Genomic DNA, 24696 nt, shown 5'->3' on the forward strand with positions numbered 1-24696 from the left:
CCATATATATTGAATGAGCAATCCATGATTCAATCAATTTAGAATCTTATTATATATTGCTAGAAGACACTTTTACTAGCTTATTTTAATTTTAATATTCTCCAATATTTTAAATAGATTACTATAATAAAGGAATTATAAATAGAAAATATAAATGGCAATACATGATAAAATATCTGCTACATTTAAAGAGAACATGCTTTTTGATATATATGTGAATTTGGACAATGATATGTTTTATTTCCCTTTTGGAAGTATTTCCCTATGAAACTATTCCCTATGGAAGTACTATAAAATCTACTAGATTTTCAAATGTTACTGGGCTGAAATAATAAATCACCATTAATTTAAAACCAGAAGAAAACTTTAGAATAATTAGTAGGAAATTGTGTGAGAACTAAGATTATTTATCATTGATAGAATTCAAGGAAAAAATGATAAAGAATTCTTTGAAAAATGATTCTTATATTCTGAGATCCATATGATAAGAATATCCTTCAATAAGTAGAATGAAATTATTATTATTTATTATTATGATTATTACTATCATTTATTTATTTATTTGTTTGTTTGTCTGTTTTATCCCTAGCTAGCTTGGAACTCACTGTAGCCCAGCTTAACCTTGAACTCACAGAGATTCACCTGCCTCTTTTTCCCAAGTGCTGGGATTAAAGCATGCACCATCATATTTAACCTAGAACTGAATTCTTTTATGTTTTTATTTTTGAGGTTACAATTTAATCACAATATTTCTCCCTCCCTTTTCCCCCTTCCAAATCCTCTTATATACCACTCTTTTCTCTCCTTCAAATTCATGGTCTCTTGTCACTAATTGTTGTCCAGTTCTGAAGCATTCGTTTATGTAATTACATGGGCTGAACAGGTTATATTTAGGAATATATATGTATATGCATATATGCATACAATAAAAATTAAAACTGAACTCTTAAAGGAATTTTCACCTCCTGTTATAGTAAATAGAAATATTATGGGGTACATAACATATGACAATGTGATTCATGGGTCTGCTGTTTCAAAAAGCACTAATATTGGAGAGAACAGTAAGATAGGAGTAGAATAATCTTTCAGCTAAAGCCTGCAACTGATATGTCTTTCCTTTTTCACAGCATAGGCATTGTGTGACATTGTCTAGATGCCTGTTGTTTGTTTTAATTTCTCGAGATTGCACTGTCCTACAGGGAATAGCTATGAAAATACTTTAGTCATTACCCATCCTACTGCTTTCATAGTCTCATATATGACCTAACTATTTGCCCCAAATCAGTTGTGTAGACACTTTGGAACCTGTGATTTACTATTCAATGAACTGGAGATGATCCAAAATTAATTAGTAGCAAATAATTTATTTAAATAAGGATTAAATGTAATAAATTAGATGAAGTTCATAGAGTACCAATTAATCAAATCTGCCCAAACCATTTATAAAAAATATAGACAAAGATTAGCATTGGTATAACACCATGGTTATTCATATACTCACCTACATCTCCACCAAGGATTAGCATTGATATAGCACCATAATTACTCATGTACTTATCTACATCTCCAGCAAGGCGTAACATTGGCATAACACCATAGTTACTCATGTTCTCATCTACATCTCCAGCATGCACTGTCAACACTTAGTACTTTCTAAGCACTCTACTTTTCTAAGAACACCAGCCTCTCACACATATTTATCAACAGAAACCAAATCCATGTGTATTTAGCTTATTCTCTGTCATGAAGAGAAGAGATTTGGTTGAAATTTCATGCTGTATGTATCATTTTCAAAGAGCTTACAAAAGAATGTCAACTCCAGATATCATGCAAATCATTTTAAAATATGGGGTAGATGAGGATATGAAAGGGAAGACACATTTATTTCAAACTGACCCAGATATCTAAAATTCTAAAGACCTAAAATTTGATTCTTCTAAAATTTGTAATGTCTCTCATTAACATACAAATTGGTCTAGAATCAAAAATTTTTGGAGTAGAAATGATTTTTTTGGCAAGTGGTATGTCTACAAAGCTGTGTTTTTCTTTCATTACAGAATAGTCAACCATCAGCTTTTTAAATGGCAAGTTACAAAGCCTGCTTAGTTTACTTTTACCATTCTGAAAGATCTCCACTACACCATACTTAATTAGCTTTTAAATGAATTGAAAATTGGAAAAATGATTTGTGGTGTATTGTGTTAAGGAGTTGACCTTTTAAAAATTCTCACAAACTAATATTGCATAAAAATTAAATTTGCAATTTCTGAATGTGAATTTATTGTACATGTATCCTCAGGTTTTTTTTTTAGTTATAACTCAGTGTTATTATTGCTCTGGTCTGTCTCAATGGTGTATTTTTTAATAGATATTGCCATCCTGTTTTACAAGTTAAATTATTACAAATATTATATTGTTCAACTACCTACCTAAATCTCTTAGATAAAGAGTTATAAGATATCATCCCTCTCAATGTGTTCAACTGGACACTGTCTTCATAGTAAAAGATGGAACATAGTATAATTATTTGGGGAAGCATTTATTTAAATGAAAATGAATTTTTTATGACTACCTGATATCCTAGATAGGCTATTTGATATATTAAATTTACTTAACCTCAAAAATTTGTTGTTTATCAGTAATTAAAACTAGGATTCTAAACAGGGCATTCTTTGAAATGCAAAATCCCAGTTCAGCTTACTTATATTGTAGAATACTCCATCCTTTTTACAATAAAGTTAGTAGTTTACAATCCTAGCCTGAACCATAAAATGTCTTAAAGGGATCTGAACCTAAGTAAATGTCTTACAATTATAAGTGACATCATTGGCTTTTAATGAAACTATAGCCTTATAAAGTTGAAAAGACCTGTGTTGATTTTTGTTTGGATTAATTGAAAACCATGTGAAACCACTACGTGGGGCAGCTACCCCCCAACCCCACAGTTCCCTAGAGTTTTCCTGAGTGAGAGTAGCAGGAAATATTAGACAGAAGAATTTAGATTGTGGAGGATAAACAGATAGAAAATATAGGATAGCCTCAAGAGGGCCTGGAACCTATTCCAATGGGCCCTGATTATCTCTGTCCTAGGGTATTTACAGAAACGCCAAGGGGTGGAACAAAAGATCAACCCCCTCCCCAGCACAGCCAAGTGCAGACCATTTCAGATGCCTGCACTCAGGCCCATGGTCCAAACATCCTCTCTATGCGAACCTGCTGAGTAAAGCCATGAGGAACCTGAACAACACAGGCTCCCAAACTACTAGTTCTCTTAACTTCTGCCCACTTCCACCACGATGTTTCCTATGAAACTATCTACTCTTTGTCTTTCTTGAGTCAGAAATTTTGTAAGAGTATCTTTAAATGTATAGAAAAAAACATTTTTCTTGTCTTTTCTTTATTCAGTTTCTGAAGTAATGTCTCAAACTCTGGTAATTTGATTTCTTCTCCTTCAGCTCCAAGAACTTGTCCTTAAGATTATTAATGACTCCATTTTATGCATTCCAATGAATACCTTGCAGTGACTATCTTGAAGTCAGTTTCTGCTGCATTTAAGATTTTAAAGGTATTTCTTCCGGGATTCAATAACAACATCTCCTACTTCTAGCACTCTGCCTTTTGCCTTTTTTTCTCCTTCCTTATATATTTAAAGTCCTTTCATGGTCCACTTCTCCTCTGTCCATTCTCTAAATCATAGTGTCCTTCATGGTTATCCACCCAGTCCTTGCTCATTTTCCTTTCTGCTTGCTCTATGAGAAAATATCCAGGCTGAGATACCCAGCTCTATCATTGTATTCTTTCCCTACCTTCTTGATAAACTTACCTGAATGCATGTCCCACAGAAACATATGCTGCAAGATGTTTCTCTCCTCTACACAGATGGATTATATCTGTTTTTATGGGTTGTATCTGTTTTTATGACTAGACTATAACTTCACACATAGTGAACACTTCAAAATGTATAGGATTAAAATACTCTGAATTTACATAACAGAGAGATCTTCATTTCCTTGATCTATCATTACTTTTATAAATTCAGACGAGGCTATAAGACATTGATATCTACAGATTGTCCCAACACAGAATTCTTGGGGTTATCTTAGCTGTTTTGTGTGTGTGTGTGTGTGTGTGTGTGTGTGTGTGTGTGTGTGTGTGTGTGTATTTTTTGGTACTCTCCTCTCTTCACAAATTCTAGGACCATTTATACTATGTCTACAATCTCTAACTTCCTACCCTACTAATGATCTATAAAAATCTTTCAATACCTCTAAGTGATAGCACAATAGCAAGTGTGTGCAGAATGTGATTTCCTGAATTCTTTGGTTTCTGTTTTACTTCTAAATTCTGTGTGCCATTAGAACGAGCAAATTCAAAATACGATTTAGATTTAATCTCGGTTTTCTTAACTGCATTTGATCTTTCCCCTTTCATTTAAGAAAAAGGACACAATCCTTGGGTACCTGGAGCTTACAGCACTACTGTGGGTATCTAGTATTACCCAGTCCTGTTTTCTACTTCAAATTTGATGCTTAGCAATGCTGGAATCATTGTGACTCTTGGTTTGCCCCACTGTTTCCCATCACTAGCCAGATCTTGTGTATTCCCTGGAACTTGTGTTGCCAATAATTACTCATGTTTTGAAGCCTCCTTTCAGTTGTTGACGAGGGTTGTCTGACTCCTTAAACACACTGCCAACTGCTGTTGCCCTTGGCTACCCCCACCCCCAGAGGTGGAAGCTAAACTCCTAAACCTTAAGACATCATGCACTCCAGAAAGAGTTCCAGAGGCCTTTGAACTAGAACTGACGTGAATGCCCCCTTCCTAAGGACTAGCTTTCATAGAACCACAAGCAGCCATGCAAAACTTCCAGAGGAGAGAAACAACAAACTGCCCTACCCAGCTATGAGGCTTATGAACCACATCAGCAACCAGCATGACATGGTAACCTTAGGGGTGGAGTAATGATACCTTAGAGGTGAGGTAACCACTGACTCGCTAATTGGACTTAATACAATTCCCGGTACTGGAAAACAAGCTTAAACATTGGTGCTAGTGTGGCCATGGTATTGGAGGGCAATCAGCAACCACTAATTTTTGAAACCAGCATAATCCTTAACAACAATCTGTAAACATTTGTCCTTATTATCTGTGGGAACAAGTCAGTGTAGACTTCAGCTTCCTTCAAGGAAACTTCTCTTTAAAACAGATGGAGAACCCTACAGAAAACCACAAGCAATCAATATGCAGAGCTACGGAGCTCAGTCCCAGTAAATACCACTACAAAACACTCACATACCTAAGATTCAGGGAACTTTGCAGTAGAGGAGGAAGCAGGATTGTAAGTGCTCAAGGATCACAGACTTTGCTATGATATTGTGTTTCCTAGTAACATCAGAAACTACACTGGTAAAGTCTCACCAACATTACTGTCCAAGTGTGAACTAAACAAGTAGAATGTCAACAAAGGCCTCAACCCTACACAAAGAACTGGAGGCAACCCAGTAAAGCTGGGAGCCTGAGAGGTGGTCCTCCCCAGGGAGGAGCACACTAATTGGTTTCCTGATGCCAATAATCATCCATGAAAACATAGAATGAAGTAACATTATATAGATTCAGCAGGTTATGTTTGGGAATATATGTCTATTCAAATACATATATACAGATAATAACAATGGATGGAAAACCTGGCTCTGAATCTGAAAAAAAGCAGGGAGGGGTATATGGGAGAGTTTGTAAATAAGGTTGAAAGGGAAGTGAGAACTGTTGTAATTAGAATACAATCTTGAAAAATAAGCCAAAAAATTAATTATTCATGTTTTTGGATGTCTTATATCTGCTGCTTTGGATATTGTTCCTGAACAACTAGTAATTTTTTTGTGTTCACAAAAAATGTGAACATTCCCCAGGTATTTTGCTTGTGTTTTATTTTACTTATTTTTTATTGCTGTTGTCTGTTTATGTAATCACATTCTCTCTCTCTCTCTCTCTCTCTCTCTCTCTCTCTCTCTCTCTCTCTCTGTGTGTGTGTGTGTGTGTGTGTGTGTGTGTGTGTGTGTTGTATGCAAATATGAGAGAAAGTGTATTTGGGGAGATGTAACACAGTAACTATAGGAAATAGTAATCTAGCATCTTGCTCATGGCAGATATCATTTTGCAAAGAAAACTATGGCAGACTGGTGGTAGAACTTTCAACAATGAACACAAGAATGATTAGTTAATGGTTTCATTTGTTTGCACAGAAAAAGATGACAATAGTCAGAGGCATAATCAAGAAATGGAATGAGTAGAAAACTAGTTGGGGAACATTTTGGACAATGCAGAATATGGTGCCTACAAGAAGGATGAATTCAAAAAGAAAGAGAAGGGTAAAGCGACTCAGAGAAACTTAAATTGGTGCAACTGATGTTGAATTCTGATTGTCATTTACAGAAATAAAGAATAAAGTAAAAGTAAAATGGAAGAAATGCTGCTTTTGGTTTTAAGCAAGGTGAGTTACATACAAACATTGTATATGTGATTACAGAAGACTTAATTTTCATATAAATACTATTTTCTTAATAAATATATTGGTGCTTCTTATTTTGGCAAAGTCTTTTGGGGAAAAATGTCCTATTTTTATTCTAAACTTTCTTTACACGTACTAAAGTGTATTTCACAAGGAAATGATGGTGTGTACATATGTATGCATATATATACTAAAGACATTATAATGTGTTGATGTGTATATAAATTGTGAAATGCTTACCCCAAATCAAGCTAATTTGCACATATAACACCTCATATATTAGAATTTCTGTGTTTTGATTTGGTAATAATACTTATGTTAGTATTCTTCTTAAGTATTAATAATGCTTAAGTTAGAATCTCTTGATGTATGTAGGTATTTTGTTGTCATTGACTCGTGGCAATGTTTTACTCTCTTTTGGCTATTCTAACAACACCATACACCAAGTGTCTTATAAGCAACAAAGTTGTATTTGTTACTTTTTGAAAACTGCGAAACAAGTCCCAGCTCAAGGTACTCATTGACTGGTACATTAAATATCTGATGATGGCTTTTTGGCTCACAAACAAGGCTTTTGTCCTGTGTATTCATTCAAGTGACAGGAAGGGCAAGGGAAATCTCTGAGATCTCTTTATGAGGACACTAACATCAGCTACCTCTACAGATTCTACCTCCATATGCCACACAGGTAATTTATTTTTCAGTGTGTGGATTTGATGACTACCCAGACATATCCACAGAAATTGCTATGTTCTACTTTGATCCCCAAACTCATCATCTGCAATTGAACTTCTGTATCCTTTACTAACATTTGCCCATGTTATTTGCAGTCAGCCAAAGTCCAAAACAAAAGAATCTCCATAAGATGCAGAATATAAAATGCCTTTTAAATCATTTATTATTTTTGGTTACTGTAGTATTCTCCTGAATGTAACAATTAACTTGTCATAAATTACTTCATAAATACATATTATACCAACCTTCCCTGTCAGTCTACTATATAAAAATAATTAGTCTACTGCTTCCCTAGCCTTAGAAATTTACTCATCTTGTATAGTTGTTTTATTTTCAATTACTATGCCATAAATAGTTTAATTTTTCTAAAGAAAGACAGCTTTAATTAATAAAGAAGTTTGGGAAACATTATCTGATCTCTCAAGAGGTGTTGCTATATTGAGAAAGGATATTATCTTAGATTTTGATATAAACATGTTGCTAATCACGGCAAACATTTTGGAAGGAAAGATCACCAAACATACATAACCTTGCACACTCTTCCATATTACTCCTCATACACACTCTTCCAGATTAATCTGTTCTTTCATTACGTCCTCCAAGCTCAGGGGAAATTTTTCTTCCTCTTAATTAAAATTATTTCCCTTCACTTTAAGTATAGACCCCAACAGTTCTTAGTCCTGGGACACTACCTCTAATTAATATTGTCCTCTCTGGAGTTACTGCTTCTCCTCTTCCTGGAATTTCCTCTCCTAACGAAAATATGAAAGTATTAGTATTTTGAAGTGTCTCTGTTCAGGAATCTCACTATTTTCCCTAAGTTATAAACTTAAGAAACAGTGCTGCCCTGCTCTGTCTTCAGTTACAATGGATGAATTCCCCTGATAACTCCTGTAGTCAGGTTTCTACTCTCACCACCCTTCCGAAAGCATCTTCTCAAAGGTCATGGCATGGCAGCTTTATTTTTCAAGTTATAATAGCCATTTTTTTTCTATCATCTTGCCTGTTTACCTTCCTGAGAGAGACAGTGGTTCTAACTGTTGGCATTTCGACTCTATCGAAAATGTCTCTACTTCACATTGGGACCTTGGAAGTATTTATTGCCTGATTTCCTGCTAAGGCACTCTCTGCTTCCTGTCCACCCTGTTTATTTTTCCCAGAAGTGGTCCTTCACAGGTCTTTATTCTCTCCGTTCTTATTGTTTTAAAATATTGTTTTTGTGTTCTCCCGCTTCTTCAAGCCTCTTCACTCATGGTTACAGTATGAGGACTCAAAGCCATTATGACTCATTTTCCAGGTTCTATAGACTCTATAGGCTGTCACACCTTCATTCCATGTTTGAAGCTTGCTTGAGTGACACCTGCTGGAGCATCTCATGCTTGAGACCTTGAGGTTATAAAAATATTGAGGTCATATGCATCTATTCTCTGATCAGGAAATATCTTGATAATGACCGAAGCAGCAACAGCATAATACAAGGAGAATGATGTTGCACTCTCTACATCCCCATTCATATTCTCAGAGGAATACAGGACAAATTGTCAGTGTTTTTCACTGGGTTCCAAGAATGAATGATCCTTAAAGAATCTTTCCACAGTAAACACAAATCATAGTTGTAATTAATTTTGAAAGCTGTAGCTGTTTGAATAGGAATGGCCCCCATAAGCTCATAGATTTGAATGTTTCATTACCAAGTACTGGCACTATTAGAGGTGTGGCCTTTGGAGTTTCAGATGCTCAAGCCAGGCAAGTGACACTCTCTTTTCTTGCTGCTGATGATTCAGATGCAGAACTCTTAGCTACTATCCAGCAACATGTCTGACTGCAAGCCACCATGTTTACTGATATGACAATGGACTAGACCTCTGAACTGTAAGCCAGCCCCAATTAAAGGTTTTCTTTTATAAGAGTTGCTGTGGTCATATTGCCTCTTCACAGCAATAGAAATCTTAACTGAAGAGTAAATAATTAATCAGAACCATCTTAGGATCATTATATCTTGTCTATATCAGAGCATGAATGTGGTGTGTTTTATTTTGTAATACTTAGATTATTATAAAGAATTTATCCCCAAATCCCCAATTCTAAATTGTAGGGCAAATTCTAATTGGTCTTAATAATAAAAACCCAGAGCCAGATATCAGGGTGAAAGCTGAAAGATCAGACAAGCAGAGCAGCCAGCCACTAGAAAGACTTCTTACCTCTGCCGAATCCACAGACCCAAAGAGCCTAGCTCCTGTCTCCACCCTGCCTTATCACTTCCTCTCTGTGCCCAGCCATATCACTTCCTGTTTCCTCTTCCTAAATGCCAGGATTAAAGGTGTGTGCCACGCCTGCCTGGCCTCTAGTGGCTAGCTCTGCACTCTGATTTCCAGGCAAGATGTGTTAGAGCATAAACAAAATATCACCAATTAAACCACATCTTTAAGAAGTGGCAAAGAGAGACAAGTTGATGTCTTTCTAGCATAAAGTTAACAGAGTCTCCATCATTGTAATAAACTTCCTTTCTCAGTGGCTCTTATGTATTCCGAAATTAGAATTTAAATACACCATCACTCTGAGAATTTTAGTGATGGTTACACACTGTAGGAATGCTTTTGCCATCTAGAATCCTAGAACACTCTTCACGAATACTGTTAATCAGGTTGAAATAGTTCATGATTATAACTTTTGGAAAGAAAAGACAGACCATCTTCTCACAAGTTTGTAGATTTAATAATCACCAGTACAATTGCAGACACACGGCAGTAACACTAAGTGTGCTATATGTTCTCATTTGTTTGCTGGTTGATTATTTTTTATTAAAATGATATTTGTACTTATTTCTTTTTTATTTTCTCTTATCTGCAAACTGGTTTTTAATGTAAAATATCTTCATGTTAAGCATATCACAGTGATATATATTTTCAACAGAATTGTGTGCATGATTTAAAATTTAAAATTTTTTGTTATAATTAGTGCGGTCTTTAATAGTTAAAATATTCTTTTTCACTTAAGCCAGTTCTAGGAACTGTATATTTCTTCTCATGTGATGGGAAAAGCACAGTGGGATGGGGGAGGGGCAGAATAAAGAAGAGGCTAACAGCAAGTGAATGGCAGTCAAGATTCCTGATATGCATATTAGAATAAAAATATTATAAATAACATTTATAATTCTTTCATTTTGTAGTCCAAAATGATCTCAATGTCATAAAGCAAAATAAAAAGCTATTTTTATCTTTTACATAGTCTCTTTCTTCAAGAAAGTTAAAAATAAATATCTCATACAGCAGAAGAATATTTAGCGTGATTGATAATAATGTGTTGATAGTATGTATGTAGCATGACTCTTAAAAGGACTTATTAATAAAACAAACCTGGGGCCAGGTATTGGGGTGAATGCTGGAAGATCAGAGAAGCAGAACAAGTCACAGCCACCTTCCCTTGCCAATTTCTCAGCTGATTCTGTTTCCTCAGACTGGAAGTTTCTGAGTCCTCATCCGAATGGATCTCAGCTGAACTGCTGCTAAAAGCCTAAAAGCTTAACCAGGCTTTAGTTCCTGGTTTTCATGCCTTATATACCTTTTTGTTTTCTGCCATCACTTCCTGGGATTAAATGCGTGAGTCACCATGCCTGGCTGTTTCCAGTGTGGCTTTGAACTCAAAGAGATCCAGATGGATCTCTGCCTCCCAAGTGATAGGATTAAAGGTGTGTGTGCCACCATTTTCTGGCCTCTGTATCTAGTGGCTATTCTGTTCTCTGACCCCAGATAAATTTATTAGGGTGCACAATATTTTGGGGAACACAATATCACCACATATGTATATTGCCCCCCCTTTTTTTTAGATACAAGCATCAAAATACAGGGTAAAAGGCAATACCATGCTTACACGAAATGATGCTGCAATATGGCTTTTATGTATTAGGAAGCTTTCATTGAAACTAATCAGGAAGATCTAACAACACAGCATATTTTATATACTGTTCTTCCTTTTCATTTCTATCTGACTTTTGATAGAAGCATGGAACAGGAATAGATCATTGTCATTATCCTACTCATTTTTCCTACAGTTTAAAATTGTAAAATTTTCCACTGAGCATAAAGCTAACACTATCTTCTCAGTCTGTATTATCTTTGGTTTTTTTATGCGTTCTTCCCGAGACCAAGTGCTTTAAGATTATAAGTCACTTAAAATGGTTATATTCACTCACTAAAAATGAGAAGACTCACTAAACTTCTTTCAAATTATGGTATTACTTTTATGAAAAGTTTAAATGATCACTTGGGTTAATATTAAATGTAAGATGGAGAGATGTATGTAAGATGGAGAGATACTTAGATGTATGCTAGAAAATGTGCAAAGGGAAATGTGCAAATGTTCTTAGACCAAAAGTACAATGCTTGTCTTTCTGTAGAGCCAATTTTCACTACACAGAGAGACAGAGATACAGCCACAATCACCTATTGCCTAGGTGACACTAGAAAGATTGTCATTAATTAGAATTTTGCTCTGGATTTATATTATGGTGTGTGTTTCACCTGTTTGATAACGTTTCTTCTTCAACCTCTACCATTTTCTCTAAGTACTCAGCTAGTCTTCATTTCCTCCCTTACAAAACCCTGATTTTAGAAAATGTACAGTAGACAAGGGAGATAAATGGAAGGGACTCATGCTTGTCACCGATCCTTTCAATCTGTGTCTCCATCCCTGGAATCATCCTACAGAAAGAAGAAAACTGGCTTCTTCAAGTTGTCTTCTGAACCCCAGAGGTATGCCAACACCTGCCCCCCTGAGCGCAACATACACAGTAAACAAATAAATATAAAAATAAATACATATAGTAGAAATTTTAAATTAAAATCCAAAGGTAAAGAGTTACCTCCCCAAAGGTACATATCCAAAAGAAAACGATAGAATTTATGCTTTGTGCTATATGACACTACAAGTTTAAAATAAAGATTGGTTGAATGTAGGTGAGAGTAAGTGTGTCACACTCAACCAATCATCAAATCGTGTAGATAAATTTCTAGCATTTATCATGCTCTGGTTAGATTTGAGATCCCTATTGATTACTTGATGTTTTGAAATAGTGTTTATTTGCGGTGTATGTAAAGAAGAAACAGTGGTTGGTAATGGTTCTATTGGTTAAATGGACTTGCCCAAAAACTGTCTCCAAAAAGCATATGTTTTATTTAAAGGCATATTTCATTTTTAACATACATACAATCTTACTGCTTATAAACTTAAAATATATGAAGAAGATGTGCTGCTGTTTTTATTTGTTTTGTTTTCTCTATGTTTGGGAAGGCTCACAGCTTTCCTTTGCCTAGATTGTAAGTCATCTTTTATCAAACACCAAAGACAATTTATTCCTATACAAGCAACCACTAGTACCCTTACCTGCTTTGGAGATCATTTCACCTTTTTTAGTTTCAGGTACTGGGGTGAAAGACACAAGCAAACAAACAAACAAATAAAGGAATGAAAATAAGTATTAGAAAAGTTCTCAGTACCACGTTGATTAATTGGATTGATTTTTCTTATAAATTTTATGCTAGTCAAGCTGGGTGTGGTGACACACACCTTGAATCCTAGCACTCTAGAGGCAGAAGCAGACATGTTTATGTGAGTTTGAGATTAGCTTGGGGTGTATATGGTGAATTTCAGGTCAGCCAGAGCTACATAGTGAAACTCTTACTCAAAAGACAAGAAGAAAAACATACCTAAACAAAACAAAACAAAAAAATCTTATGCCAATCAAATCATTTGTGTTTTGTCTTTAATAACAATACATTATTATTTTAAAATTCATTCATTACTACAAATAATGAAATTAATTAAACATACTCAGAAAAGGAGTACCATCACCTTCCTTGACTTGACAAATTTAATCATCAATTTTCTATGGACTACCACAGACTCAATTCATAGAGCGCCACCTGGTGGTTACCTTCACAATTTTAAAACGATACATGTTTTACTTCTGCTGTTACTAATTTTACAAAATCAATTAAGTTGGCTTAAATTTAATTATAAAGGTGAGATTAAGCATCTGCTATTATTTTTCATAAGTCAATGTATTTGACTAGAAAATTCTGCAATATACCTTAATATAAAATATATAGTTTTTTTAAATACATAGTTTCAAAAAGTGTGTAACTAACTAAGTGCCACAGAATCAACTCAATTAACACAAAAATGACTACCTTTCAAAATTTCTGGTTCATCCTCTATACAACCAGGCTTGCCTAGGATTTATTGTTTGCATTCTTGGCATAGATACTTCTGACCAATGCATAGTATGTACGTAATAGTTGTCTTCCTTGGAAGAGCATAAAACATGACCTCATAATTATGGTATTCCTTGAGCATAGATAATGTGTTAAGTTCACTCTAGTCATTTCCATTCAATGTTTCTTTTAATGTGATTTCATTTTCACTATTTAAATAAAAAGTGCTTCATTGTGTAGAACTTATAAATACAAATTAGCTCCAAGATTAATGTAGTCACTCAAACACATACCTATCCAAAACCAAAGTCTATGCATCTCAACTTGCAGAGGGTTAGATAGCCATTCCTTTGTACAGTAACTACATAGTCAGCTACACCCTGTTAAATACTCAAATGCACATCATGTAAAACTGTTATTGGTACTAAAACTGTATTTTTGACACCTTTGGCACATATACTCTTCTTTAGAAGAAGACACATTCACTAATTTTATAGAACAAACCTGATATTAACATTGATATGCCTCAATAAGATATGAGTGTTATTTTCTATAGCTTTTTAAATATTCTATATTCCTTCCTGAAATATTTTCCATCAGCATAAGAATTCGACCTTTCATTCACAAGTTTTAGGATCTGATGAAATATACAGTGGTCAACAAATAGTATCTTTTTTAATTGAAAATAAATCTTTTTGCATACAATATTTCTGATTAATTTCCTCTCCCTTATCTCCCTCAAGATACTTTCCAGCTCCCCACACTTCAAGAAATGTCTTTCTCTCAAGAAAACAAACAAGCAAAAAAAAAAAAAGAAAAAAAAACAAGAATAAACGGAAACAAACAAGAAAGTACATGAAAAACACATAAACATGCACACACACACACACACACACACACACACGAAACCCATAAAAACACAAAATCAGAAACCATAATATACAAAAAAAAATCAAGCTAACAAAGCAATATGAGACAAAAATATCTCCAAAATACCTTTGAATTCATTTTGCACTGGCCAGTGACTGCTGAGTATGGGGCTGCCTTTAAGTGTGAATTGTATGCCTAGTGAGACACCCTTGGGGAACCTAAATGTTCCTTTGTGAGCAGTTGTCAATTTGGGAAAGCTTTTTGTTTGGTATTAGAACTGAGGTCCATTAGAATTAAGGTCTATACTCTCAGTTCTGGATCCCATCTGGTTTAGACCTGTGCAGGCCCTGTGTATGATGATGGTAAGACCCTGTTGCCGAAGACAACACTTACCTATCTCAATGTACATGGGGAAGGCAAACAGGTGCCTAAATAGAGCGTTCTTCCCTGCTACCTACAATCTCTATAAATTCATATGTACTTCAGTCTTGCTGTATCTGGAAGACACTGTTTCCTTGGAATCACTCACCCTCTCTTGCTCTTACAATTGTTCCCTCCTTTCTGCAGTTCCCTGAGTCCTGAAAGTAGGAATTTGATGGGGACATCCCATTTAGGGCTTAGTGTTCCAATGTCTCTCACTCTATGCCCACTGTCCAATTGTGGGTCTCTGTGTTTATTCCCATCTACTGAAGGAGGGACCTTCTCTGATGATGGCTGAGTGAGACAATGATCTATAGGTATACCAGGCATTTTCTTTTGGGCCACCAAGCAGCTCCCAAATCATGCCATGAAGCCTTATAATTAGTTATGAATGCTCAGGCTAGCTTAGGCTCATTTCTGGCTAGCTCTGTTTAACTTAACTTCACCTGTTTCTCTTCATCTATGTTTTGCCCCAGGGCTTTTTGCCTCTCCACCCCCATATGTAGATCTTACTATCACTGCTTCTCATGTCTGGCTGGTGGCTGCCTGGCTTCTGGCCCCCAGCATGTCCCTCTCCTCCTCCCTCATTCTCTCCTCTCTTCTTCTTTCCCCTTGAACCTAGAGTTCTTCTCCTATTTATTCTCTCTGCCTGTCAGTCTCACTTATCCTTTCTCTCCCAAGCTATTGGGGATTCAGCTCTTTATTAGACCAATCAGGTGCCACAGGCAGCCAAGGTGAAAGAGCAACCCATCTTTTTTCATAATTAAACAAATGCAGCATAAACGCATGTAACACATCTTTACATCACTAACAAAGGCAGCAGAAACAACTGTAACACACCTTCACAAAGTTAAAGAGTAATAGTCTGCAACATAAATACATATAACACATCTTTGCTCAATTAAAACAATATTCCACAACATATAGGTAGAGCAGAATGTTGTTAGGAGTCATTTTGTTGCTGTGTTTTTTTAGTGGAACAGAAGTATTTGGATTTTCCCTAGGTAGAGGATCCATCTAGTCTCAGCTTCTTAGCCACCCAAGCAGTGTCAAGCACTGATTTCCATACAGGCTGTACATGTTTGAACTTCAGCCAGCTGTGAATGAGTGTTCCCTTTACCGACACACTCACCAGCATGAGTTGTCATTTTTTTATTGATTTTTTTCATTCTACATAAGATGAAATTTGAAAGTATTTTTGGTATGTGTTTCTGTGATGATTAAGGATATTTGTGGTGTTTTGAATAAAACTGTCCCCCAAAGGCTATATATTTGAATGCTTAGTCGTCAGAGTGTGGCACTATTAAGAAGGATTAGGAGGCATGGCCTTGTTGGAGAAGGTGTGACCTGATTGGAGGAAATGTATCACTGGGGATGTGCTTTGAGGTTTCAAAAGACAAACCAACCCCCCCCAACCTCTCTCTCTGTGAGTGTGTGTGTGTGTGTTTACAGACTAGGATGTAGCTCTTTCAGTTACTTCTCCAACACCATGCCTGCCTGCTGCCATGTTCCCTACAATGATAATGAGTGGTCTAAGCCCCTGAAAGAGTTATCAAACAACAAATTAAATACTTTCCTTTGCAAAATTTGCCTTGGTCATGGTGTCTCTTCACAGCAGTAAGACAGTGACTAAGACAGAAGTTGGTACCAAGGACTGGGGTATTGCTATGACAGAAATGATCATGCTGTGTATTGGAACTCTATGGGACTTTGAAGTAGAAAACTGTTGGATGCTCAAAACAGGTGTTACTGGGCAATCCTTGTAGGCACATGGAAAACCTTGCTAAGTGTGATTTGAAACATGGGGAGGGGACAGCTTAGGAAGTTTCATAGGGGAAGAGTATTAGTAAGTGGCTTAGACCCCATTCCTGTGAGGTTTTGGTAAAGAGTGTACTACTTTTTGCCCTTGCCTTAAAAAAATCTGCAGGAAGTTAAATTGGTAGCTTCAGCCACGTGGTTCCGGTTTTCACATCAAGGCTACAAGAAAGGGGTTATGGACTATCCCTCCAAGGCTTTTGCTATTAATTATTTCTCATATATATAATTGGTAAAAAAAAATTCTTTTCTCATTCTGTAGCCTGAAGGTTTGTCCCCATGATAGTGTCCTTTGCCATACAGAAGATTTTCAATTTCATGAGGTCCTGTTTATTAATCATTGGTCTTATTGCCTGTGCTATTGGTATCTTATTCAGAAAGCCTTTTCCTGTGCTAACAAGTTCAACACTAACCCTCATTTTCTTCTCTGTCAGATTCAGGATATTTGACTTATGCTGAAGTCCTTCACCCATATGGAGCTGAATTTTGCAGGGGGATAAATTTGGATCTATTTGCATTCTTCTACATGCACTCATCCAGTGTAACAACAACATTTCTTGAAAATACTCTTTTTTATCCAGAGTGTATTTCTGGCTTCTTTGTCAAAAGTCAGCTATCTGTAGGTGTGTGTAGTTAATGTCTTGGTCTTCAATTTCATTATAGTGATCAGCATGTCTGTTCTTATGCTCACACCATGTTCCTTTTATTACGATAGTTCTGTGGTATAACTTGAGATCAGGGATGGTAATACCTCCAACAGTTCTTTGAAGTCAGGATTGTTTCAGCTATCCTGGTTTTACTTTTTTCTGTTTCTACATAGAGCAAAAAATAGTCCTTTCAGTTTCTGTGAAGGATTGTGTTGGAATTTTGACAGGGATTGTGATAATCTATAAGTGGCTTTTACTACAATAGCTGTGTGCACTATATTATTCCTATAGATCCATAAACCCTGAAGATCATTCTGATAGCATCTTCTAGAAGATATAGATATCTTCTGATAGCATCTTCAATTTCTGTCTTCAGTGTCTTAAAAGTTTCTATTATATAAGTCTTTCAGTTGCTTGCTTAGAGTTACCCCAAAGATATTCTCTCTCTCTTTCTCTCTCTCTCTCTCTCTCTCTCTCTCTCTCTCTCTCTCTCTCTCTCTCTCTCTCTCTCTCTCTCTCTCTCCATCGATCCATCTATCTATTTAGTTCAATTTTTAGAGACAGGGTCTCACTATCTCTGTCCTTGAACTGACTATGCAAAACAGGCTGACCTCAAACTCATGCAGATCTTCCTGTAGCTGCCTTTTTGAGTTGTAGAACATCCTGGCAGGCCCTTCTGGTTTTTAGAGTCTCCACTAAGAAATCAGGTGTTATTCTAATTTGCCTCCCCTTATGTTACATGGTTTATTTTCCTTGAAGCTTTTAGCATTCCTTATCTGCTTGCTTATTTAGTATTTTGATTACTATGCAGCATGGGAGATTTCTTTTCTGGTGCTGTCTATTTGGTGTCCTGATTCTTCTTGTATTTTTATAAGCACTTCCTTCTTTAGGGTAGGGAAATTTTCTTCTATGATTTTGTTGAAAGTATTTTCTGTACCTTTGACCTGTGTTTTCCTCCTTCATTTATTCCTATGACTAGTAAATTTGGTACTTTCATACTTTCCTAGATGTTTTTTGCCTGGATTTTTCTTTTAATTTAATGTTTTCTTTGACTGAAGTATTTATTTTTTTCTACCTTGTCTTTAATGCCTGAGATTTTCTCTTCCATGTCCTGCAGTCTTTGGTGATGTTTTCCAATTAGATTTTTGTTTGATTTCCTAAATTTTCATTTGAAGTTTTATCTCAGCTTTAAATTTCTTTAGTGGTTCTTTTTCTATTTTTATGTCTTGAACTGCTTTCATTATTTTTTTGCACTGTTTGTGTTTTCACAAACTTCATTAGGGGATTTATTTATATTGTCTTCAAGGTCCTTGAACATATACCTAATCACTACTTTGAAGTGCTTGTCTTGTGCTTCAGTTATATTGCATTTCGCAGTGTCTATTGTAGTGGGGTTACTGGGTTCTAGTGGAGAGATATTGTTTTGGCTGTTAATGATTGTGTTTTTGTGCCAGTGTCTAGGCACCTGGTACTGTCATAATTGATGTGATTCTATGTCTTGTCTTTGTTTCTGGGTCTTGGTGTCTGTTGCTGTCCCTGGATCTTTGGGAAGTGTTGAGGCTGTGGGTTGCCTGGTAGGGAGTGTTTCTGCCAGCTGGTGGTTAGCCTAGAGAAATAGAGGTGAGATAGGAGAAAAGTCCTAGAGAGGCTTTAGGAAAGATCTTAGGGGATCCTGTTCACATCAGGGAATTGGAGGTGTGGTGGGAAGAGGGGATCTTGTAAGTAGGTTGCAGTAAGGTAAATAATTATCTGGAGAGACAGGGATGAAAAGGCTAGGTGGAACCTGGATCAGAACCAAGAGTCAGAATCTCAAGTGGATGAAGTAGAGGTTTGCTGAGGTGAGCAGCTGCTCTTCAGAGCACTTTGTCATTGAAGAGCTTAACGTATAAAATCTCATTTTATAGATGCAATCTTTGTCAGTGGATAAATACGTTTTGAGTCAAATGAAAATGTAGTTCCTAAGTGGGACTTATATGAACACTGAAATTAAACTAACCCCCAAATATCCATTAAAAAGCAATAAAAAGCTGGAGACAAGTCTCAGTGGTTAAGAGGACTGTCTGCTTTTCCAGAGGACCTGGGTTCAGTTCCCAGCACCCATATGGTAGCTCACAAATGTCTGTAACTCTAGTTCCAGGGGACCCGACACCCATGGCAAAACACAAATGCACATAAAAATAAAATTAAAATTAAAAAAAAAAAGCAGTAGTCAAAGGCTTCTTAGAAGCTTCAGGGAAAAAAGAAACTAGTTTGTGAACATATTAGGGTTTGGATGCCAGGGTCAGGGGCTGTTATTTTTTTTCACCTTCACTGTTTTTCCCCCTCAAACTTACTAGTTATGCACACGAATACAATATCCGGTTTGAAAAACAATTAACACTGAGGCCCTTCATTTTGAGAATTTCAGAAACTTGGAATCAGTAATCCCCAAGCAGAGCCACTGAGCAGAGAACCTGCCTTTTCACACAGGGCACTCACTTTTCCAGGCTGTTGGTTTCATTTATGAAATGTAAATTGCTGTTGGGCCTGGGGAATGGAGCCTCATTAATGAGTTTTCAGTGTCATCAACACTGTGTTCTGAAGTAGAACAGGCAGGGCGTAACTTCCAAATGCATGCCAGGAAAGAGGAGCCAAGACCAGTTCTGCTCAGGAGCTTCTGCTACATAACAGATTCAATGGACAAATTCAGGAATCCTCATCATTTTTAGAACACTTCTATTTAAATATTTGCAAAACCACTAATCTCTTATTTTGATTTCTTTACCTCATAGTTTCCTGTTGACTACATGAGCACACAGAAGGCTTATATGTGCAGTAAAATATAATATTGATCAATATCATAGTAACCAGGGATACTTTACATTTGGCACAGGGTATTCATTCATAAGTAAGTATATTAAATGTATTATCTATATTTTATTTATATAATGTTAACTAATAATCTTTAGTGTTCTAACCTCAACATCATATATATTTTGGCTGTTGTGGGTGAATTTTTATTTTCTTTGTTAAAATTACTTCTCAGGGAATGCTTTGCATAAAATAGGGATCATTCAATACTTGTTAATGAAATGGACATGTTATATAATCCCCAAATTCAGTCCATTTAAGTAAAATTTTGGTCCACTTTACAGATGACAATATTGGGCTTAATGATCTAAAACCCTCTTTGTTGAATAAGTTCCACAAATGCTATTTGAATGCATATTTTTCTCCAATTTCCAAGTTTTAAGGAAACAATTTCACTTCACTAATGTTATTGCTATAAAAGGAATTAAAAGTTTTTAATCATGACACACATAAAAACTGTATAAGGTGCACTTTATGTAGGTAAACTATATTATTTAGATTATGTACCTTAGAAAAGCTACTACCAGTCATCAATATTGTAATTGCATTTCCTCAGTAAAGACCCTTAAGCATCTGTATTTTGGAGTCAATCATTAAATCAAAATTGTATTAATTAGTTTCTTAAATTGAGTTGGCAAAAGAAAGATTCTAAGCACTGGTAGATAATTGGTATCTGCTGTGGGATAATCTTCTGTACGCTCTGAATATATATTGCTCTCATTGGTTAATAAGAAAGCTGTTTGGCCTATGGCAAGGCAGGGTAAGGTTAGGTGGAACAACCAAACTGAGGACTGGGATGAAGGAAGGTGGAGTCAGGAGAGATGTGAGTGAGCTACCCAAGAAGCAAGATGCCAGAGGACCGGATGGTAAATTCATGGCCTCGTGGCAATACCATAGTTTAATAGAAATGGATTAATTTAAATGTAACAGATAGTTAGTAATAAGCCCTAGTTATTGGCTGAGCATTCTGTAATTAATATCAGCTTTTGTATGTTTATCTGGGACCAGAAAGCAGGAACAAAAAACTCTGCCTCCATTTACAGTTATCTATCTCATATAATCCAGAGGTAATAATATCTTGGGGAGATTTTTCTATTAAAACAACAGATCATAAAACCTATTCACACAAAGGAACGTTATCTATTGACATTTGTTCAACATATTGAGCTTTTCTCTGTGGCTTTGGGGAAGCATGGTGGCCGAGGACACAGGTCGAGTGCAGCTGAATTCTGAGTCCACTGAGATAATTGTGTGACCTTGGCACTGCACCTTCAGGACTCCCATTCTCATGCTAATAAAAACAGGATCTCTGTGAAAATTCAAATGAGTGTTACACATGAAGTATTTAACAAATCCTAGGTGCTAAGCATTCTGTGCGTGTTAGCCATTTTATTAGTATTTAATTTTCTGCACACTGACATTAATGTTAAATCATATTTAAATTTATTTTAAAATAAATCAGTGACATATTAATTTGAGTTAGATTCATAAATATGCTCAAAAATCATGGTTTTCATATCATTTGAGTAATCATTTAGATTTTAGGTGAAAATTTTCCACTCTACTACTAATGCTCACATACATGTTATATGTTCTTTCTCTGTTTCTCTGTCTCTGTCTCCATCTCTCTCTCTGTCTCTGTCTCTCTGTCTCTTTGTCTCTCTCTCTATCTCTCTCTCTTTCACACACACATACACACACACACACACACACACACACACACACACACACACACACACACAAACACCATACACATATATCTTCTCTGTCTCTTCTTGCCTGTCTCGTGTCTCACACATAGCTCTCAAGCCATTGGGTTAACAAGGAAAAACAATTTTTTTTTGAGACAGGGTTTCTCTTTATTGATCTGTCCTGAAATTCACTCTGTAGACCAGGCTGGCCTTGAACTCACAGAGATCCACCTTCCTCTTCCTCTCGGTGCTGGGATTAAAGGCGTGTGCCACAGCCGCCCAGCTAAAACAATTATTCTTTATGAATTCAGATGTGAACAGCTCTAAAATGGCTGTGTTTGTATCTGAGGTGCTCAATATGTTCTGCTGAAACTCTGATTCTGCAGTCTTTTCCGGGCAAGATACCCAAAGGAGTTTGATGCTCAGATGAGTTTGCTGAGTGGACACTGAGGACACATAATAGGCCAGAGGGCTCTGAATAAATGCATACATTGTTCTTGCCTCATTCTGTCATGGTTTCATCTTCAGGATCCTCGTCTCTTCTGTATGCTAAATACAGTGTACTGCATTTCTGATAGTGCCACCCCAACTTTATCTGTTCTCTCTTTTATGCCTAGTTATGTACAGTCTCATTAGGATTTCTTTCCCTGAAGCTTCCAAATGTGAAGTGTGTGCATTTAAGTCGGGAAGATATAATTGAGGGTGGCTGCATACAATGTAGGTCATACAAAAGCTCTTCAGTAAGAACAAGCTCTTGTGTTGTTATTTGAAGATGCCAAGATAGCTCGGGTGTATTCCAACTATTGTAATGACCCAATAACCCTTTCAAGAGATTCAGAAATTATACCACACTCACCTGCTAAGATGACAAACAGATACATAGTGTGAGTTGTTTTGTTTGTGAAAGGTAAAGTCCCTAAATAGACTTGTCTTTGCTTCTCAGGGTGGCAGTTTCAATCTTTTAAACATAAATGGAAATAACAACTAAGATAAGATTTCTGATATAAATATGGATCACCTTATATCTAGTTCATAATTACAAAAATAGTAGATGACCCTATATGAAAATGATTCATTCAAAATAGTTTAAATAAGTACTCAAACTAAATGAATTGATAGGACATTTAAAAGAAATGCACCAATGAAAGAAGCATATAAAATGGTGAGAAAAGTGGACGAACATTTGACTTGCTCTACTTTAGTGAGGGCTTAAGTAGAAAAATAGATAAAAGAAGGAATATGATGCTTTAAACTTATAAATGTTTATAATTGTGTGTATTTCCATACATACAATTCTGCACATACCACATATTCTCAGTGTCATTAAGATTCATGCTAACTAAAGAATTTTAATTAAAATAATTTTATAATAAATAACCATATCTGGATAGATAAGTTCTACCATTTGTTCATTTTCAAGATCCTCTCCTAAATTATAACTTTTTTCCTTTCTAAGGAAAATTTTAGAAAATGTGTTATCTTATAGTTTAAAGTAATTTGTTGTAATGTGTATGTTACTTTTGAGTGAAATAGTACATTCTGATTTTACTTTTAATTTTTATTAACTTTTGTGAATGTGTATACTTTTAGAGGTCAAAGGACAACTTGAAGGGGTCTGTTCTCTTTTATCCTGTTTTGGTCCCCAGGGATCAAACTCAGATTTTAAAGCTTTGAAGTGGGCATTTTTTTTTATATGTTGAGCCATATCTCAGGCTTAGGAAATATATTCTAGATGAAATACCTATTAATTATTAAAGTTCTTTAAATGTTTTTTTAAAAGCTGTTTTACAATTTCTATGAAAAGTGTTGCAAATATATAGTTAAATTTATTCTTTTTTTTTTTTTTTTTTTTTTTTTTGGATTTTTTTTCGAGACAGGGTTTCTCTGTGTAGCTTTGCGCCTTTTCCTGGAGCTCACTTGGTAGTCCAGGCTGGCCTCGAACTCACAGAGATCTGCCTGGCTCTGCCTCCCGAGTGCTGGGATAAAGGCGTGCGCCACCACCGCCCGGCTTTTTTTTTTTTTTTGTTTTGTTTTCGAAATTTATTCTTTATATGTAGATAATTTCTGTTATTAATAATATCAATTTAAATAATTAATATTTGTATCAGCCTTTGCTGAGGAATAGGAATAGTTTGATTTTGTACCTAGGAATTTTGTTAGCCTCTCTTACTCTGGTCAAATCCGTGTGTATATAACTGGACGTTTTCAGGGGGATGACAATATGCTCTGCAAAGGTAAATGCCTGGCCTTTGCATTTTCAGTTATGATCCATTTCTTCAGTGGAGACTTTGTGTGATACAATGTTCAAACTGAAATGACAGCTTTCGATTTTCTCCACTGCTGTGGACATGAGAACTCTGTTTTTGGATCTTTATTTTCTTGCTTGGCTAATCATTGCTAATGAATCAATGCTGGTATTCAGAGGACTTTAATTTCTAGAAATAATTTAAATATCTGCTTCATGTGTATCACAGGTGACTGTAACTAGGACTCCTTGATGTCCTTATTTTTGCTATGATTTAACAAGTCATGTTGCCTTATGAAAGTTTTAAAGGATTAGCTGTTTTATTTATAATTTTTATACAATATTGTTTACTGGAATTTTATTTTCTGAAGATGGCTTTCTGATATTGTATATTATTGACCATGATGACTACCATGGTGCTCGTTTTGTTCAAACATCTGGCTTGTTTCTTCCTAACAAAGCCCTGACCTCCCTTTTCTTAGAGACTATGCTTTAGAACCTTTACAATGTCCACTTCTCCTTTCCTGTTTACAACATAGATAAATCTCCCAGGCTTATGCAAGCTTGCAACTCAGGTCTATCTCTCAAGTCATCCTTTCGCTATAAAAATGTGGAGAAAAGTGGGAATTCTCTTCAAGTAGGTGTCTAAGCAATAACTGGCTTTGAGGAGCACATTGTGAGCTAATCACATTGTTATGCCACCCCC

At 35.8% G+C, this 24696-nt stretch overlaps 1 protein-coding gene across 20 annotated transcripts in view; it reads right to left on the reverse strand.

The window, feature by feature from the left end:
- Trdn (triadin) overlaps positions 1-24696 on the reverse strand; it is a 373213-nt gene that overhangs the window by 59364 nt on the left and 289153 nt on the right. For 18 of the 20 annotated variants that reach the window (XM_076552516.1, XM_076552525.1, XM_076552513.1 and 15 more), the window contains one exon: positions 12623-12661. The exons of the other annotated variants lie outside the window; for them this stretch is intronic. In XM_076552516.1, coding sequence (XP_076408631.1) covers positions 12623-12661 — 39 coding nt within the window. The remainder of the gene's footprint in view (positions 1-12622; positions 12662-24696) is intronic. 20 annotated transcript variants of the gene reach the window in all.

Source organism: Peromyscus maniculatus, chromosome 16 (genome assembly GCF_049852395.1).
Source record: "Peromyscus maniculatus bairdii isolate BWxNUB_F1_BW_parent chromosome 16, HU_Pman_BW_mat_3.1, whole genome shotgun sequence".
Lineage (NCBI taxonomy): Eukaryota > Metazoa > Chordata > Mammalia > Rodentia > Cricetidae > Peromyscus > Peromyscus maniculatus.